Raw genomic sequence first — 21,076 nt, forward strand, 5'->3', positions numbered from 1 at the left:
TGTTGAATACTTATCATGACAATTCAAAATCTGACAAGTGTGCCAACCTGAAGAAACAAATCAAAAAAGAATTTTTCGACAGAATGAAATTTTGAATGATTAAATAATAAATTATATCATTGTATACAGTTGTGTGATTTTAAAACAATAACACAATGAAGATTCTGGACCTTTCCATGACTTGTTAGTCATAAAGACACTGACACTTCAATATTCAAAATAATGAATCTCTATCTCTCTCTCTCTCTCTTGCTCTGTTGTGTGTGCATCCACTGAATGAAGCTATATATAACTGTAAACAAATTCTCTGTGATCAAGTGTCTGCATGTCACTGATTTTCTCTTAATCTTAAATACTCATTCAGTCTTGCAATTTTTTGAGGATGCAAATTAAATTGAGGACCTTTATTTCCTTTCTCTATCTATTTCTTATGTGTTGTTGCTTTCTTCAAAATACATTAACTACTGGCTTTTATCACAACAATCAAATTTCAATCATTAAACTCTTGCTTCCACTGTTCTTAATGTTAATGTTTTTCTGACAATTGTATTTGTCCATTTACCAGTCCAAATCAACAACAGTGACTTATTCAAATTTGGGCCCAAGTGGCCAAGTGGTCTAAAGCATTCTCCATTATGAATCATTGCCATCTCACCTCTGCATGGGTTTGAGTCTCAGGTTCAACCAATGAGGGTATGTGAGAAAGCTTGCAAGAAGCTTCCCTGTGGGTTGGTGGTTCTTTCCAGGGTTTTCCCGGGCTCTTCTTCCACCAGTTATACTGTCATGTGTAACCTATCTTGTGCTGCTAAATGGTGTTAAACACCATAACAACAACTTATTCTAATCAATAATTTAGTTAATATATGCAGCCATACCTCACTCATCTTGCAATGGTTTAATTTGCTGTACATCTTTTACCTCTTATTATGAGAGGATTCATGACTTTGTTGAATATATCTGACAAATTAGATAAAACCTACATATGGTCATTATGATATTTATCTTACTACTACATGAACACACACAAAAATTATCATGCAATTGTCCTAAATGAAGATCTGACAGTGACTGCTTAGGGGTCATGTTCTGGTGACCTTTGAATTAGCCAACAAAAATGCAGCTTTCTGAAACCTGAAAGTGAATAAAATATTTCTACACACATTGATCCTCTTCATCCATGCTGCTAAGTCTCCCAAATGCGAAGGTATAAGACTTCATCATGTTGGCCGATAAATTTAGCAATTATGGTAATAAAACTGGTCACCAGACAATACCCCAATGGGGTCCTCTCAGATCTTCACGTAGGTCTGATTTTAATCAGACTGTAAATATCCAGACCCGATTAGTTCATTGAAGCAGACAAACGATCAAACACACTACATAGAAAGCAGTACTTAACAAAATTTGTACCTCAGCTTCTGTTTGCATTCTAGGATACCCCTTCAAATTAGTGTTTGAACATTGTGTAAAGGAATCAATGTACAGATTCTGTTCATAATCAAAATATCCTTGGCTATAGTTTAAGTTCATATAAAAAATCAACTTTTACATCCAAACTTTATGTTCATAATGTGGTTTGATGTGTGCATGAATATTAGTTATGCCATCAGTAACTCAGACAATATCAAAGTGAGAATGGATAATTAATGAATTCGCTATAATTACTATATGAGAAGTTTTACATCTGGGCACTCTCAAGTAATCCCTTATTTAGCTGAGAATAGATGGTCTTCAGCCATCATGCTGTCATCAAGTTTGGGTACTTGTTTTGCAGTACTGACTATAGTATACACTAAAATAATGTTTTCTTAAAAACAAATTTCAACATGCTGAATAAGACTAATTTAATTTAAATTTCTTTAAGTCATGGTGTACATATTGGTCAAGACAACCCTTCACTACAATGAAATAACACATCTTCACACAGTAGTCCTACAATGTAAAACATAGCACATGTTGTTTTTATTTAAGTGCTATGTCTTACTATCCAAATAACAGGCTTGTATAGTGTGTTCTGATGTCGATGACATCGAAACGAGTAGTCAAAGTTTCAGGAATATTTCACATATTTGGCAGCATACATCGACACTCTTTCACTAATTTATGTGTAATTAATATACCTACTGTGCTGTCTTTATCCTGGTGGAATGAAAATATGACACTAGCAAATGGATGCATTTTCATGTTCCATTGACATACATTTGAATTTGTTGCAGTGTGACAGTAACTGAAATGTAGGCCAATGAAACTTGAAAACAGTCCATTTCTTTTGTGAGAATTTGAATTTATTAGAGAAAAGACATCAGGGTCAGTAAAGCCTGACAAAAACATTATAACTTTACTTTGTAGGAAAGTGTCGGTATTGGTTGCCAGTTGTGTGTGATATTTCTGAAAATGTGACTTTCGTTATACTGTTAGTCGAATCAAAACACGCTACACAGCGCCGTTATTTAGGCAGTAAGACCCATCACCCCCCATAACAAAAATATCGGGTGATGTGTCTTACATTGTAAGACTACTTCACACAGGTAACAAAAATACCTCTTGACCTCACAAAGAACCCGTCGATAGTATTGTTTACTAAAGTGCGACTAAAATAGTAAAATAATGTTCCCGTCTTATAAATTTGGGCTGATCAGGACTGGATCAGGGTTCCAACGAGGGCAGAACCAGTACCATTCAGCGATTTTAGAATAACTTGCCAAACAGGTATGTGGACTTTCAATTTTACTGAACTACTCTACACCACGATCTTATTTCGTTTAATATGAAAAAACTGAGTTAATACTTAACGACTTCAGTCTCACATTCAATGAAGCTACAACCCCTTTAAGTTCGTTATTTATCTTTTTTGCAACATACGAATCTTAACCTGTTTTTCTCTTCAAACTTTGCCTGCTGTTAATATTCTTATTTGCTTCGTCTGAACAAAAGTCATCTCCGAACCTCTTAGAAATCACAGAGATTTCTTTGATCGCAGTCATATCATGACGTTTTAGTCATTTGGGGTTAACAGCTGACAAATCACTCCTCTGTGAACATGTATTGATATCTGAGAGTGAAGAGTTGCTTATGCACAAGCGTCGCTTATAGCTTCAATAAATCATTTCCATCCACAATATATATAAAAAAATAACATAAAAGATTAAATACAATTGTATTTGTGAATTTTACGCAATATAATTTGATTTATACGTTAATTGAAGATTCTAATCTTTTAGACTAACATTATTATGATGACCTTAGGTTGTCAGTGATACAAGAGGCCATTTTGCAAAGGAGTTCCGTATGTTGAAAAATGGCAACAAAACAAGGTGTCCGGTTAAGAAGAGCAGCAAGTATGACCAGTGCACAGGACATAGTGAGTGAGGAGAAGAAAGAACGCCTCAAACAGGCCGACAAACCGTAAGTAAAATTTATTGTCAGGTCCATTGATGTCCCTCTACTATACAGGGTCGCTGAAAGTTCAGCGCCCTTGAAGTATTCATGGAGATACATCCGGTTTAATTCTGTTATCCCTCGACCTTGAATGGGGAGTTTAGCTGTGCGTGCACACGCACCATGTTCATGTAAACATTATTGATTCAAAAGAGTAGGTCATGATGTCAACAGACCTGTATCCTGCGCATGCCCCTCAGTCTAGATAAATAAATTCATTAAAACAAAAAACAGAAACACCGGGCAATCTTCACTCGAACAGAGACAGCAAAGTGGGAGACAAGATAGCACAATTTTATAGCAGTGATGAGCCTGTCGAATACTTTAAATTTAATTACTTGAAGCTGACATTTGAATCCTTTGTGGTTTTGAGTAGTTTTAAATAAGGTATTTAATCATGCTGCCAGAAAATAGCACCATTCATGATTCAGAGGACGAAACTGCATTTCTTATTGGCAGTGATTTGTTCTACCGTGAAAATCGACGTTATAGTTACAATTTGGGCAGCAATGATAGCTTAAGAAAAAGACATGAATCATACTGTGCGGATGATAGAACGTCAAGTCATGTGGAAAAACATTCTAAAAAACATTGTTCAGAGAGTGACAATGACAGTGCATACTCTGAAGAAATGAACCTGAAATATCAACATATCTATGCTCGTAGTGCTTCTGGTTGCAATGGTGATGATGCTTGTGACCATCAAAGAAATTCTAAAAAATACTCTAATTTAATCAGTTATAAAATTATAAACTTTATGCCTGCATGGATTGCATCATTCATTACAGAGCCAGAATATGTCATGAGGAAATCAAAGTCCGCTGACCAAAGCCTGTGAGTGTCTTATCATCTTTCATCCTTTGGAAGTAGGACATAATTCCTTTTCTTGCACTGACATTTGCAGCACATGTCAGATGACATGTAATGTAATTGTCAAGATATATTTGTGTAATGAAATATTTTGCAAATAATGCAGCCTCCGTCATTTTGTTTGTTTGTAGGCAGTGTATAAAATAGTTGTATGGAACCCATGTTGTACTACTAAATGCTTATTACACACTAAATCCAGCAACTGACAAGATACACCTTTCTGATGCCATAGCAATGCCTAAGGTTGTGGCTAATGTAAATGAAATGCCAGAAAAATTTACTTAAATATTTAGAAAATGTTCTGGTTGCAAGAATTGTCACCAGTGATCATGCTATCGGGCGAAGTGGACGACTAAGTTGACACAGAAATATATACCACCTTGTATTAGGAAAGTGAAAGTGGCTTATCCTGTGATTGTTTAGATGTACACTTAATGGCATTAGTTTTTACATGCTCCCTTGACCCAGCTAAGTAGTTACATTGTTGTATTGCACTTGTCTGGCATATATGTTTAGGATAGTTATGACTGCTGTGTACCAAAAATGATGGATACAGTGGTCAAACTTTGTTGTTATATTTGTTGGCCTGCACGTCTAATTTTCTTTAGATTAACACATGTATATTTGTTATTTCTGTTGGATATACATCAATCCTGGATTAGAATTGTTACAGTATATACTAGCTTCAAAGTCCAACTACAAACAACATAGACCCAGATCTGGTATTACAGAGTGCACAGACAGATCAGGTTTGTGTTGTTTGTTCTAAAAATTACTTTAGTAAAGTGCATAGACCTAGATTTGCTGGCACTATGTGATGGCAGACCTTGGTCTGTGTAGTTTGCAGTTGGAATCACTTTATAAGCAAGTACATACAGTATTTTGGAACATTAAAGACTCAATAATTGGGCCATAAAACAAATGTTTGTGGTACAAAGATGACAGTGTTTGTGGCATTACAGTACTTATGAAATCTTACTGATTTTTCAAGTGATGAGACATGTAGAAAAAGTAATGAAAATGTCAATATTTGAGATAAACATACAAATTAATACATCTTAGTATTTTCTTTAGTTAGGGTCATTATATTTACATTGCACTGATGACTTGTACATCTAATGCATATATCCAAATTTTCTTTCAGAATTCATAGGCATGCAGATTCCTTGTTCAGCACAGAGAGTGGCTTTACAAATTACAGAGGGCTGCTTAACCTGTGTTTAATACTCCTGGTAAGTTTTAAGATGCCATCCTTGAATCAACAGTTTCCGGTCACTGTTGTTGAACAGTTTTGGGAATCAGTTGAAATTTAAGGACTTTTGATTGTTTCATCAGGACTGGTCAAACATCTGTTTTAATTGGTTAAAGGAGACTAGAAATCAAAATGTTCCTTCTACGTATGTAATTCTCTACAGATTTTAATTCGACTGTCATGTTTATAAATTAAATATGGTAAGCAGGTAGTGATTTTATTGCATGGAAGATACCACGATTCCGTAAATTGCAGAGTTTTTCCGAGTTTTAATGAGACGACAGATCACGTGGTACCGTGACGCAATACTAGCCAGTCCTCGACTACAAACATAAACATTGGCGAGCGAGGCAGATGGAAGGAGACCACATTTGGGTTGCACATTCAAAACTTGAATCTGCAGTCTGATATAATAGTTTATGTACTGACTGGTCGGTGCTAAAAGAATTTTTTTAGACACAGGCCCCGGGCTGGTGACTTAAATAAACTCAAGCCCTGACTGAAATTCCACAAGCCCGGACAGTTCATACCTGTCAACTCTCAAGCTGGGAGAAAAACCTCCCAATTTTGGGGGTACTGTATTTCCTCATCTACATCCCGATCTCGTAATATCTCTAAATTTTTCGCAGCTAAGTCCCGATTATTACATTATGTTTGTCAATTTTCATTTATCAGAAGAAAAAAAAACCAACCCCAAACCATTTATAAATAGATATAACGTATGCAATCCACAGTCTAAACTGCCACACTGCAGACATCGTAGTGATATGACTGAAAAATTGTTAAAACTACGTTAAAAATTCAAATCACACACACACAGGTCTAAATCCGGCACTGGACGAAAAAATTAATATCTCACAACAGTTTTTTTTCCTTTTTTCTTCTTCAGTAAATAGAACATGAAAATTAAACATTATTCAAGTAAATTTCAGATTTTTTAAACAACTACAACAGTACTATAGAAAAAAAATTAACATAATAAAATTGTTACCAATTAGCTTAAATGAATGTTCACTGAAATTTTCTCTGCAAACAAAATCTCATCTCCATTTCCACCAAAGAAATTCGGCCAGTTAACACCTGACATTCCTCTGCCATATATGTAAAGTTTAATTACCATGATTAAATTACAAGGAATAAAACAAAATATACCACGCAGTGTATGTGGCCCTAAAGAAATAATTCTAATAAATATTTTGTTCAGCAAACAGTGTTACATGCATTAAGACTTAAACCTGAAGTCCATGGCATCGTAAGCAACAACAAAATAGGCATCGTTTATTTTAGCAATCAATTGCTGGTGCTTACACATACACACATGGTTTCTTTGAAGTATGTCCGAAGGGCAGTCCTTTTCATAAGATCAATGCAGTGATAAGGAGTATGTTCATTAGTCACACCGGCTTTATTGTTTGCGTACTTAAATCAAAACTTTAGCTATTTTGCAATTTAGCCAGAGCTAACCAGAATATGCAAAATGGGCTTGTCCTGGGGGAATAATAAGGCATATCACATGGAGAAAAGGTACGTCCCATGGGCGCTCGCATATTGGGGCAAGGGGTTTGGGGTTGGTCAATAGTCACCCCCAGTTTCTATTGTCAGCCATTTAATGTGAAACTTTGACCTCTTTTCTTTTAATCGCTGCTATTTAAACTGCCCAAGGAATAGAGTTATATCAGTTCCAATCATTACAGATTACCGTTTATACATACTACATGTATACAATGATTTTTTAAAAAAATTTGTATTTTTTATAAGATTACTGAAAATTGTGTTTTGTCGAAACACGACACTGGACAGGTTTAGAATATTATTTTTGGCAAAGCCTCCATTTGATTAAAATCAAATCTAAATTTCACCTTGGACAGTAGTGATTTGATTTAGATTGTGTCTTGTTAAGGCATGTATGTCAACATCTTGAAAATACATTTACTAATTTCACCAGCGCGATCAAAGTTTCCTCAGGCAAACAATTTTTGTTTCGACAAGCCTGACGGGCACCTCACTTTGAATACAGGATGGGCCGGAACTAGAACCAGAGGGGCCCAGGGTGTCGGGCTATCAGATTTATTTTTAGCACTGCTGGTGTAGATAAAAGATCTGTGAATTGATTGTTGCATTTTGTGGTCACTTACTCGGCCTTCTGCCTATTTTCGTAACTCGTACGTTTAACACTTGTCCCAGGATTTAAAATATTCAACGTTATGTCTGGAACAGCGCCAACTTTTAGTCTAGGCCTAGCATTTGCATATCCTTGAGCTGCCATTTTTTCAGAATCCCTCTCCTAACAGTCCTTTGAGAAATGTAACGAGCACATAGTGCTGTATGGTGTTGCATTGAAATCGACTCGTTTGTAATAATGTATCCATTTTTTCATTATGCCTTTATCTTTCGGAAAAGAAAAGAAAGTGTTGCCCACAGGCTTTTCTTAATGTTCTATTACACCCGTAAGCAACGCAAAACGGTATTGTCTTTTACTGTGGGAACTCCCACTTGGGCTGCTGGAGTCACTACTATGACGTCACATCCCGAATGTAACTGAATAGGCGCAGAAATTTTGCATACGAGGTCACAGAAATTCAGCTCCTAGAAGATAGACCAATATTTTAATATTGGCATTATGGTCGCAGATGATACTTCAGAATAAGGTTTTCTGCTATAGTACTTTTATTATTATTCTATATTTCCATTGGTTTTTGGTCTCCTTTAATAACATTTTCAATTAGCCTACTCATCCTTCTGTTCTTTTGCCATACCATGCTTCTATCTATCTCTCTCTTTCTCTCTCTCTCTTTCTGCCTCACTTTCATTTCTACACAACAACTTTCCTAATTTTTTGTGTGTTCCAACCAGATTTGGTATGGTATACAGATTGTTATTGGTGGCAGAATTAGATTTATGACCACAGGGCCCTAATTCAGAAGCCATCAAGATCTCCACCTTATAGCCATATGCACAATTACTGGACATGATTTATACCTGTAACTCACCTATACCTCATTGTCGATCTTTACCCCCAGGATCAAAATTCCTAATCATTAGTTAGTAGAGTTATAGCCCCTGGATGTTGGACCCATTCATTTTCATATCTGCACAGTAACTATGAAATATTGGAATTGAACTAAATTTGATCTGAAGTTTGATACAGATGAAACTGAATTTAATTTGACAGCATTATATCTTGTCATTTAGCAGAGTTATAGCCCTTTATTGTGAGGCCCACCCTCTTTCATGTATTCAGATAAACTATATTCTTATTGAATTTCAGATAAATTAAGTAGGCATATTGATATGAATGAGGCATCATCTGTGTTTAATTGTGAATTTCATCTCTTGAAAATAATCTTGCAGTGGAGCTATTACCCAGAAACAGTTGCCTCTGAGGTATGACATGGAGGTCTGATTCCTTCAGACATGTATTAAGATTTGAATCAGTAATGATTGACAGCAGTTAGCAAACGTTGGTCACATGATTTGGGAGTTGTTTTAGATAAAATGCACTGCCAGCCTCCCCCCACGACCTGCTTCAGGGAGCTTCATTAAGATGCTGTACCTCAGTAGATCCCTTCCCCCTCCCTGTCCCATACACAAACACCAATTATGCCCTAAGAACTGCAGTTACTATTTTGATTGGTAAAGGAGTTTGCCACATTACCAGCACATGCATAAATAGATGCAAGTTTTTTTTGTACAGCTATGCCAATGCATGCATGCTGAGTAGTAGTTTTACAACTTTACAAAGTACATGCATAACAGAATGGGAGTTGTGCAGCGTTAGAAACTTGTGTATAAATCGATCAGAGTTGTACAGCATTGCATACATGGATGGAAGTTATACAACATTACAGATCCACACATGCCATGGATGGGTGTTGTGTAACAATGTCAGTACATGCACACATGAATGGGAATTGTGTAACAATGTCAATAAATGCATACATGAAGTGTGTTGTGTGACAATGTCAGTAAATACATACATGAATGGGTGTTGTGTAACAGTGCCAATAAATGTACACGTGAATGGGTGTTGTGTAACAATGCTAATAAATGTATATATGAATGGGAGTTGTGTAACAGTGTTAATAAATGCATACATGAATGGGTGTTGTTTAACAATGTCAGTAAATGCATACATGAATGGGAGTTGTGTAACAGTGCCAATAAATGCACACATGAATGGGTGTTGTGTAACAATGCCAATAAATGTATATATGAATGGGAGTTGTGTAACAGTGTTAATAAATGCATACATGAATGGGTGTTGTTTAACAATGTCAGTAAATGCATACATGAATGGGAGTTGTGTAACTGTGCCAATAAATGCACACATGAATGGGTGTTGTGTAACAATGCCAATAAATGTATATATGAATGGGAGTTGTGTAACAGTGTTAATAAATGCATACTTGAATGGGTGTTGTTTAACAATGTCAGTAAATGCATACATGAATGGGAGTTGTGTAACATGACAAATACATGGACACGTGGATGGGAGTTGAGCTGTGTAATACTACCAGTATATGAATACAATGTTGTGAGTTGTACAACACTACCAGTACATCCAGTAAATGGATAGGGGTTGTATAACATTACCAATTCATGTGTACATGGATGGGCAGAATCACGTAATTCCTGCCATTTTACTAAAACAGTATGAGAATACAAAAGAAAGAAATTGTGATTGAAGATAATATCTATTAAACATATTGTTAAGTATACCAAAAATAATGAAATGTGTGAGACAGTTTTTGGAATAGCATGTGTAGTGGTCATAACAGTCAGAAAATGCTTGATTCATGTATGTAAGTTTCCATTTCATGCCTTTGAAAATTGAGAAGCACAACATATCATTAAGGGAGGAAAAGAAATAAAATATGTGGGACATTTTTGGAATATCATGTGTAGTAATCAGTAGTCAGAAATTTCTTAGTACATGTATCTAAATTTTCATTTAATGTCTTTAAATTCGAGAATTTCACTCTTTGCTCATTTTGCTTATGGTAACCATAAACTTTGGAAGAATCTGCTGAAATCTATTTTCTTTCAACTCAAAAAAAAGGGGAAAATAAAGTTGGAGGAACAATCTCTTGGACAGAAATTTAGACTTAATATATAGGTTGTTTTGTTTTGGTTTGTTTTAATATGAAATGCACTCTTGAAATGTACTGCATATTTTTTGTGGATTGACAGGTAAAAGTTAACTTCTTATTTTCTAAAGGTGATTTGGGGTGAGGCTATGGTCATTGGATAAATACAAATGTATACCCCTTGTTGGACATAAATGTTGTCATAGTAATTGACCATACAACAGAAGACCCATAACTCCTGCTTCATGCACATTCTCTTTTATATTTGCTGAAAATTTACATTGGTATTTTAAAGTGTATTAGTGCTAATGACATTGAATTTCACCTAGAAATGTTCGAAAATTCTGCCATTAATTTTTTGCAAAGATTTGGTGTTCAGAGTTACTGGTACTGCATAATTCACGGTCGGTTGTCTAGCAATTTGGTTAGTGCAGTAAATGAGGGCTTATTAGCAATCACTGCAGGCTGATAAGAAAGTTCTTATAGAAGCCTTGGTGTGCAGGTGGATGAATTGGTGCTAAGGTTAAAGACTTCTTGTCAGCTGGGCACACAGATTCAAAAGGTTCATAACCCAATGTAATATAACAGGTACCAACATAGCATAAAATGGAAATAAATGATGCCAGGTTTTATTTAGGCTTGTTGAGTTGAAAGTTTCAGGTGGTTTTGTCAAGGAACAGGTATTGTATATATTTGTTTATAGGCTGAGTCCATCTGCAAACTGCACAGACATAGACTTGCCATTGTATAATGCACCAGCAGACCAGGGTCTATGCAGTTTGTTGGGAGTAATCAGTAGAATAAACTATACAGACCCTGATCAGATGGAACATTATGGTCTGTGATGTTTGAAGTTGGATTCAACATGCAATGGAAGTATATATAGTTGGTTGTTTTTTTTTTTCAGGGTGCTTGATCTCTGGACAAGTAGCATTTAAATGGGCATACTGACCATGCCATTGATTTGTCTTTAAAATGAGATTAATGGTTTTTTTTACCACTCCAGTGGCCTAGTGGTTAGAACGTATGCCTTGGAAATGGACCGTCGTGGGTTCGATCCCCAGCCGAGTCATACCAAAGACTTACAAAAATTGTACTGACAACTGCTTCTCTTTGCACTCAGCGTTAAGAGGTTAGTGTTAGGACTGGTCGGCCTGGTGTTGGGATGTTTGCGGCATGTTGCCTCAGTGCTGGACATCACTATAAACTGCCAAACTGCAGACACCGTAGCGATATGACTGAAAAATTGTTAAAACTACGATAAAAATCCTAATCACACACACACACACACACACACGTTAATGTTTTATACTAAGACTGGAAAACTACAATATGTACCATATATACTCACTTGTAAGTAAAGTCCAGCTGCAAGCAGCACAGACTCCTATCTGCCATTGCATAATGCATCAGCAAATCAGATTTTCTGTTGTATTTGCTGCAATACTGACAAACTGCATAGATCCAGATCTGTTGCTTCATATTGCAGCATGGTAGATCTGGATCAGTGCAGTTTGTAGTTGGTATCTGCTTATATACTAGTATATATTATATGTCGAATTATAACTGGTCAATATTTATTTTAATGCTCTCTATCCAGTCTGAAATTTTATGAACTTTTTAAAAGATGATGGATTGAATGACATAACACCATGTCAGATTGAAATAATTCTGCTCAAGATTTGTTATCATTAAATAATATAATATGCAGTAGGTTTTGAACTTGACAAGCTCTTTTCACTTGTCCATGCAAGCACTTCCAAAATAAATTAAAAGCCAGGATATATATATATATATATATATATATATATATATATATATATATATATATATATATATATATATAAAACACTGTTTACATACAGATCATGAACAGAACTGATACTTGATCAACATCAATGTTATCTCTAGAAACCTTTGACTTGACTGAGTTCAGTGCTGCCAGATGTTAGAATTATCTGTTACTTCCGATGAATGAATACTAGTAACAATAACTACAAATGTGCATGCATGAAACAATGGTACTAAATTTGATCAGTGTGTTACAAAGATCTGGTGCATATGCACATCTTCCTGCGAACTCTGTTACACTAATTTATGATTGTGCAAATAAGCTATCTCCAGGATTCAGTATGGGACACTGTGTTTGTGCAAATAAGCTATCTCCTGGATTCAGTATGGGACACTGTGTTTCAGCTTTCTATAAAAGTTCACAGTTACATTTTTGGCTAGATTGGAAAGCACTTCTGGTTTATAGACTGTTGATGTGTGTTCTCATGCCTGTCTGTCTAGTTGAGGGTTGCATTTAGTTTGTTTCTCAGATACCATTGCTAGTATGTAAATGTATTGTGATACATATTAAGCTATCTGTGAAACTGGAGCGCAGTGACCTGTATTTCATAGTTCATTGGAACAGTTTCATCATGTTTAAAGTTTGCATTTAAGATATTTTCTCAGACTATTGCTCATGGAGACACAAGTATTGTTATTTTGATGCACCCTGTCAAGTACTACACTGCAGTAAAAAATTGTGTCATTGTAACCTATATTTCACAGTGCAGTTATTTTGTTACCATTATGATTAGATCATTTTCTCATTCCATTGCCCAATAAAATACATAACTTGATGGGTAATTGCTGCACAAGGTATTGCAGTCATCAATGAAAGAGACCAAAAACTAGGTCTCTGTGACCAATATGTAATAGTTAAGTGATTTGAGTTTACCTTTGCTTTCTATTCAGATGTACTTGATTATGGTTTACATTTAGGCCAGTTCCTCATTCACTGCTCATAGTCACATATATTGGAATTTACCTGCCAATCTCTGGTTCATAGGACACAAAAAATATATGAAGATTTTCATAAATAATTTGCATGTTTAGAGGTACCAAATACAGTTTGCATCTGATTCGCCACTCCTTGATAAAGGTGGCATTTATTTTTGAGCTCACCTCAAGAAAGTTGAGGAGAGATTTTGTATTACCTACCTACTCATATATAGAAGCTGTAAATGCTTTACAGTTATTATGGCACATATTCTGCTGACTTAAAGTTTGTATTTTGATGTTCATTACCCGGGCACTGTTCATAATCGAAACTTGAAATAGATGATGGTTTGCATCTCTTTTAGCACCACACTCATACAACAAAAGAAGCTCATTGGGACCTACATTTCATTGTTGTTATAAGTTTTTTCAATCTGAACTCATGGCCACATAAATTTTGGATGAATACTACTATTACCCTCCTAGAATCATGAAAGTTGGTGCAAGGACACCTTTTAAAAAGCAATGCACCCTTATTGCAGTTACTTACAGATATATTGCATGCTTAATTTAAATTTTGTAGTTGCAGTTAGATAAGAAAGAAGCCAGTTGATTTGGGTGTCAGATGTCAAAGTTCATGGTCATTGTGACACAAAAACTTGGTTTTGCAGCATTATAGCATATTCATAGGATGACTTGTAATTGAGGTAATAAAAAATAATGAGGGGTCAAGAGGTCAGAGGTCATGGTCATTAGTCTTATAAGAAAATAATGCTTTCTGCACATTAACATTAGTTCAAGACCACATACCTTGAGCAAATGTATGGGTCAATGATACCCATTGGTTCGTAATTTCCAGTTAACTGTATTATACTATTGCATCCATAGATGATTACTGTGGTGTTGGCATATAATGTGCCATTAACAGTGCTTGCTGTCTTTGCTTATGTTGTAATCATATTGAATGTTGTCAGAGGCATAATATATAGAAAATGCATGTATTTCCTCAACTAAGCTTTGTATGAAAATTTAAAATCTTTTTCTTGTCCACATTGATGTTGATGAGAAGCAGGACATATCAGTGACATTTTCAATGGCAGCAGTCTTATTGACAGCAGTCTTATTGACAGCAGTGTGTTAATGTTACAGTTTATGTTTAAGCCATGCTTTACCAGGGTTTGGCATGCAGGCCCAAGCCTTTATTCTCAAATGATGATGATGATGATTGACAACAGATCATAAAAAGGGTGTATGATGATGATTGACAACTGGTCATAAAAAGGGTGTATGATGATGATTGAGAACTGGTCATAAAAAGGGTGTATGATGATGATGATGATGATGGACAACAAGTCATAAAAAGGGTGTATGATGATGATTGACAACAAGTCATAAAAAGGGTGTATGATGATGATTGACAACAAGTCATAAAAAGGGTGTATGATGATGATTGACAACAAGTCATAAAAAGGGTGTATGATGATGATTGAGAACTGGTCATAAAAAGGGTGTATGATGATGATGATGATGATGATGGACAACAAGTCATAAAAAGGGTGTATGATGATGGTTGACAAGAAGTCATAAAAAGGGTGTATGATGATGATTGACAACAAGTCATAAAAAGGGTGTATGATGATGATTGACAACAGGTCATAAAAAGGGTGTATGATGATGATTGACAACTGGTCATAAAAAGGGTGTATGATGATGATTGAGAACTGGTCATAAAAAGGGTGTATGATGATGATGATGATGATTGAGAACAGGTCATAAAAAGGGTGTATGATGATAATGATAATGATTGAGAACAGGTCATAAAAAGGGTGTATGATGATGATTGACAACAGGTCATAAAAAGGGTGTATGATGATGATGATTGACAACAGGTCATAAAAAAGGATGCATGATGATGATGATTGAGAACAGGTCATAAAAAGGGTGTATGATAATGATGATGGACAACAGGTCATAAAAAAGGATGCATGATGATGATGATTGACAACAAGTCATAAAAAGGGTGTATGATGATGATTGACAACAGGTCATAAAAAGGGTGTATGATGATGATGATTGACAACAGGTCATAAAAAAGGATGCATGATGATGATGATTGAGAACAGGTCATAAAAAGGGTGTATGATGATGATGATTGACAACAATTCATAAAAAGGGTGTATATTATAGTGCTTATTAAAGATTTACTCATTCTTTTTGTAAACTACATTATTATTATTATTATTATTATTATTATTATTATTATTATTATCAAACTACAGTGAGTAATGCTGCATGCAAGTGGTACCGTCCAGATACCAACTGACTTAGGGTGCAAGGGACAGTTTTATGCACAAATTTAATATTATATACACCTGCCTGATATAAAAATTCATAAAAAATAAAATACATGAGTGAGGTCCAAAATGTCCATATTTTTGGATATGTATAATAAAGCAATACATACGAATATCATTCACTTGATGGACAAGTCAGTGGAAATTTATAAAATAAAATGTTGATGCACCCCACCCCAACATTTATAGATGCATTTTTCATGTCTGATGGCTATCTTTGGGAACATGTGATGCTTACAGTGCAAACACAAGCCCTTTCCCTGAGTGATAATTTTGAAAAACATTATGTACTTAATAGTTTGATGCTTTTTCAAAATAGTTGTCATCCAGTCAGTTTTTGAGATATTCTACTTGCCTTGAACCAGCATGTCTACTGCTATAAGTAGCTAGCTCTTCTTCCTAGTCGACTATTGGTATTTCACTGGCTACATACTGTACAGTGACCACATGAGGTGTACATGCCTCACATCAGTTTCAAGAACAACACTAGCTGGAAAGACCCAATTCACAATGTCCATATCTTTATGAGGTGCTCACCAGTTATTATGTTCTTTTGAAAGATTGGCATATGTAGGGTGAAGTTGTTTGCATTTGAAATATGCACAGTGGAGAAAATGTTGTTATACCTCTGCTACTTTGATGTAATGTGGCTAATATTTCTTTGGATATTGTACTTGTGGAAATTGTACATGATCTAAGCACAATGCTACCTAAAATGACTGTTCTCTTGCACTAAAAAAATCAGTCTAAATTAGTCTAAAGTACACTTTCTTTAGTAGCTATTAAAATAGGAAAAATGAATTTTGCCAGACTAGACAATACCAGCTTCTGAAAGTGCAATGAATGAATTACCAATATATAAAATGTATTTTAAAAAATATTGCTATTGGATGTTTTTTTTAAATTCAATTTACCTCTTAAGTTCAGGAAGTGAAAATGACAGTGGAGCAAGCAGTTTTTTTTTTAAAGGTGCACATCTGGAGTAAGGCCAAGCTGTATACTCTATAACCCAAATTACACCCATCAGTCATATACCAAAGTAAAGGAAATTAAAGGTTCTTTGAAAAATACCTAAGATATAATTGGTCTTTTTAAATAGCCAGTAAAACCAGTGAGGAAAACCAGGAAATTCTTTTTCTTTAAAATTATAACCCTATGCAAATTATGAAACTATAGAGCACCACCTTAATTATTACACAATAATAGCTCAAAAAGTCACACTATACCCTAAGTTAACAAATTTGCCATGGGGCCATAATACAAAACTGTCCCCTGCCACCTTAGGCAATGATCATTTGATTTTCAGTTGGGACTGGAATGTGGGTTTTTTGTTATTCCTGTTCACAAGTAGTGTAAAACAGTGGTTCCTAAACTTTTTTCAGGCCACCACCTTCCCCCTTGGTTATCCTCAGCACCCCTTCATTACCCCATAAAAAGCATTATTCAGCATCAGGACCCCCTTGGTAATTCCACTGCCCCACCCCCAGGGGGCATTACCGACTTCTTTGGAAATTACTGGTGTAAAAGATATTTTTACTTAAATGTTTAGCAGCCTTAAAAAAAAACTATTGTAGCCCTTATAATGATTGAAAGAAAAATATCTTCAGGTATAAGGAAATAAATATAGCAGCATTAAATAAAATTCCACACAAAGTTACCCACCAAAAGTGAATGGCTTATCTCTTATCAGAGGCCACATTTTTTAGTTACCTGTCCAGTGAGATGAGCAGAGTGATGGGTCAGTTACCTTGTCCCAAGTTTAAAGGTTCATTCAAGACCTAAACATTTACCTTACAATGATTCTCCTGAAAGTATTGTGTATCATGGTAAGATGTCAGTTCCTATTGTATGTACTCAATTATAAGAAAAGTCCAACAGCATTCTACACAGACCCATAATGCACCAGCACATCTGGGTCTGTGCAGTTTGTTAGGAGTAATCAGTAGAACAAACAATATAGACCCTGATCTGCTGGTGCATTATGCAGTGGCAGAATAGGGTCTTTGTTGTTTACAGCTTGGCTTGACATATGAGCAAGTATATAAGGTACCCAGAAATGATCAGTGGATGTTTTGTTCAGTTAACTTGTTCTACACAAAGGACAGTCAACAAAGATAGGAAATACATATATGAACCTTCCTTACCTTGAATCTATTTGTGCACCTGTTTCTTATCACGTAGATACTTAATGCCAGATATAACAGTCAAAAAAGTAAATAAAATTTTCTTTAAGGTACTGATGAAGTATTTTCTGCAGTAAGACTGAAATTTGGCCATCAATGGCCTCAAATTAATGAATGTTGTCAAAGAAATTGAAAATCCTATGTCAAATATGGTAGCAAGCAAGTCCTAAAAACAGAGTAATGTGAATATAAATTATGTATATATGTCAAGGACAAGACCATCTTGTTTTCTCCATTGTATGAGTTCATTTCAGGACATTAACTGAAAATAGGACCTGAAATGAATATCAATATTAATACATCTAGATGTTTATTATCTGCAAGGAACCAGCTATAGGTAGAGGTGCCTGGGAAATTTGTGCAAAAAATGTCTGGCCTGCAGATAACTTGATAAAATATTAATCTTTTTCTGATTTGTAGAGAATGCAAATACCAGGATGTTCTGTCCATTATATACTTTTTTTAAATCTCCAAACAAAAGAAAAACAAGTTTATTGGTTCAAAAGAAAATCCAAGCCTTACCTAAAAGATGTATTGGTTATCCCCCAAGTGTTTCAATGCAATATTGTTATAACACTGTTTATGGGAGCTGTGTATTGGATCCATAAAAGGACTTTTAATATAAACCAAGTCATCTTATAGGCATAATGTTTAGTGCAAATTGGTTTTAATTAGGTAAAAACTACAAGCAGATATTAAAACCGAATTAACCCAGTTTAATAGAATATATGCCCAACCCATGTGATACGAGAGGAAGTGTTATAAAGAAGCACTGTATAGTGAGGGAACAATGAATATGTTAGGGAACAATGATACAACAAAGAAATCAATAAATGTGCCAGATCAGGATAAAGTTTCTTTGAAATTTGCCATTTGGGAGTCTACATCCATGCAGCTGCATTCACCCACTAAACTGTCATAATTGACATTTCAAGGATAGAACTGTTATTTTGCCCCATTTTAAAGTTCATTTAAGGCCACCATATTTGGCCTTGTACTGCATTAAAGATAAGGTACCACATGTACTAGTAAATGAAAATCTATCTAGTAGGAGTCCAGTTTTTGACAAGATTTACAATGACTTATAATAGATTGTTCTTGTTTTGTATATGGTGCAGCCTTGAGAGATAGCAGTTCTAAATATAGCTCTGTTTCTGTAATGTGTCTGTCAACATACCCTGGCTTGTAACTTCCCAAGTTTTGTTATATATACATTCATTAGCATTTTTATTATTATGTATACATGTATTCTTAAATTTACCACAAATCACAATTCTATTAGAAGCATAGAAAGCATAGATTACAGTGAATTCCTGTGTAGCAGGAACTGAATCCATGAAAATTGCTTTCATGGAAAACACTATATAGATCATTTTGGGCTATAAAAAAAAAGATAACATTCACCAGTTGACAGTGTTGAACAGTGGTGGTTAAGGACAATCAACTCTTTTCTATACAAGCTCATAAAATGATAATCATATTGTGGGGAGCTACAAAGGCTTAGTGGTTAATGTGCTAGACTTTTAATCAGAAGGGTGCAAGTTCGAATGCCACACAGAGCAAGCCATTGCTTTGGGCAAGATATCTTAGATATCTGCTTTTTAAGGTAGGGGCAGTGTCTCTTGTTATTTTTGGGGGTTTACATAATTTTATGCTAATATAATGGATGTAATAGGTTATTTTTTTCAAGTCCAAAGATTAAATAGCCTGTCCCTCTCTCAGATGCCTTGTCACTGTTTATCTTTTCATGTGTTTATTATGTTCATGTGAGATTGAACACACCAGTTGTCATATATACTTGTTGATAAGTTTAGTCCAGCTGCAAACTGCACAGATCCAGATCTGCCATAATCGCAGTGTGTTGGCATATCTGGGTCTCCACAGTTTTTTTTATTAAGGGTAATTGGTAGAACAAACAGAGACCCTGACCTGCTGCTGGGTTCATGATGTCTTTGATAGTTTGGGAAAATTGAAATAAACCCGAACATTTTAATTTCTTTCCATAATCACAAATAAAATTGTCCAGTGTTGTTAGATTTGGATGTAGTTGAGTTTTCCTGGTTTCTTTGTTTTGATTACCTGTTCAGTTTCATAATTAAACAGTATTGTAGTAGTTTGCATTCATTGTTTTTTCATATAACATAACTTGCATAATTAAACAGTATTGTAGTAGTTTGCATTCATTGTTTTTTCATATAACATAACTTGCATAACTAAACAGTATTGTAGTAGTTTGCATTCATTGTTTTTTCATATAACATAACTTGCATAATTAAACAGTATTGTAGTAGTTTGCATTCATTGTTTTTTCATATAACATAACTTGCATAATTAAACAGTATTGTAGTAGTTTGCATTCATTGTTTTTTCATATAACATAACTTGCAAGTTGCATACAAAATGTTAGTGAAAATAGGTCTTGGAAATCTATGTTTGTGGTCTTTGAAAGTTTTGGGAAAAGTCTTTGAATTTAGCATTCATAATTCTGTATGAACCCTGTCAGCTGGCACATTATGCAGTGCAGATCAGACTTGTGTTGTTTGCAGTTGTAATATAACTGATTGAGAAAAATGAAAGCTCATCTGACAGATTGCTGTCTCCTATTAAAAATTATGAACTACTTAACAGACATGTAGCAGAAGGGGCCTAAATTATAAAATTGACCGGTACCAGCTGTTGTTTCATATTGATGCGATATTGAATTACAAACTTGCACAGATAAAGACACATGTAAATGTGTACAAATGCAGTTTCTATAGTACCAAGTCCTGGACAGTGTCAGTGCTGTATTGGCAGAATGTTACATGATACATGTAGGATTATGGTCTTGCCATTTCAAACCATAATGGAAGGGTCTATAGATGGTAATTTTGATGCAGTTAGGAATCAAGGCTATATAATAGTTTGTTGGCAAACTTTTTGATACATGCCATATGTATTCTCTTATAAGTTGAGTCCAGCTGCAAACTACCATCACTTAATGTGCTGGCAGATATGGATCTATTCAGTTTCTTAATAACCATTGGTAGAACAAGCAACATAGACCTGATCTGCCAGTGTATTATGCAATATCAGATTGGGTCTGTGTTGCTTGCAGTTGGACTCGGTAAGCAAGTATATGGTAAT

General features: G+C 35.1%; 2 protein-coding genes across 4 annotated transcripts in view; one reads left to right on the top strand and one right to left on the bottom strand.

The window, feature by feature from the left end:
• Positions 1-3,507, bottom strand: part of LOC149779848 (TBC1 domain family member 20-like) — a 45,702-nt gene extending 42,195 nt beyond the window's left edge. Inside the window, exon 1 of one of the 2 annotated variants that reach the window (XM_089936521.1) lies at positions 3,405-3,507. In XM_089936521.1, the coding sequence (XP_089792647.1) occupies positions 3,405-3,498 (94 nt within the window). In that variant the 5' untranslated portion in view covers positions 3,499-3,507. Of the gene's footprint in view, positions 1-2,872; positions 3,076-3,404 lie in introns of those variants that run through there. The other variant, XM_089936520.1, reaches the window with a different exon arrangement.
• LOC149779849 (diacylglycerol O-acyltransferase 1-like) overlaps positions 3,250-21,076 on the top strand; it is a 62,965-nt gene continuing 45,138 nt past the window's right edge. The window contains exons 1-2 of one of the 2 annotated variants that reach the window (XM_089936519.1): positions 3,250-3,405; positions 5,453-5,540. In XM_089936519.1, the coding sequence (XP_089792645.1) occupies positions 3,299-3,405; positions 5,453-5,540 (195 nt within the window). In that variant the 5' untranslated portion in view covers positions 3,250-3,298. Of the gene's footprint in view, positions 3,406-3,668; positions 4,273-5,452; positions 5,541-21,076 lie in introns of those variants that run through there. The other variant, XM_089936518.1, reaches the window with a different exon arrangement.

Source organism: Sinohyriopsis cumingii, chromosome 16 (assembly GCF_028554795.1).
Source record: "Sinohyriopsis cumingii isolate HCF-2022 chromosome 16, ASM2855479v2, whole genome shotgun sequence".
NCBI lineage: Eukaryota > Metazoa > Mollusca > Bivalvia > Unionida > Unionidae > Sinohyriopsis > Sinohyriopsis cumingii.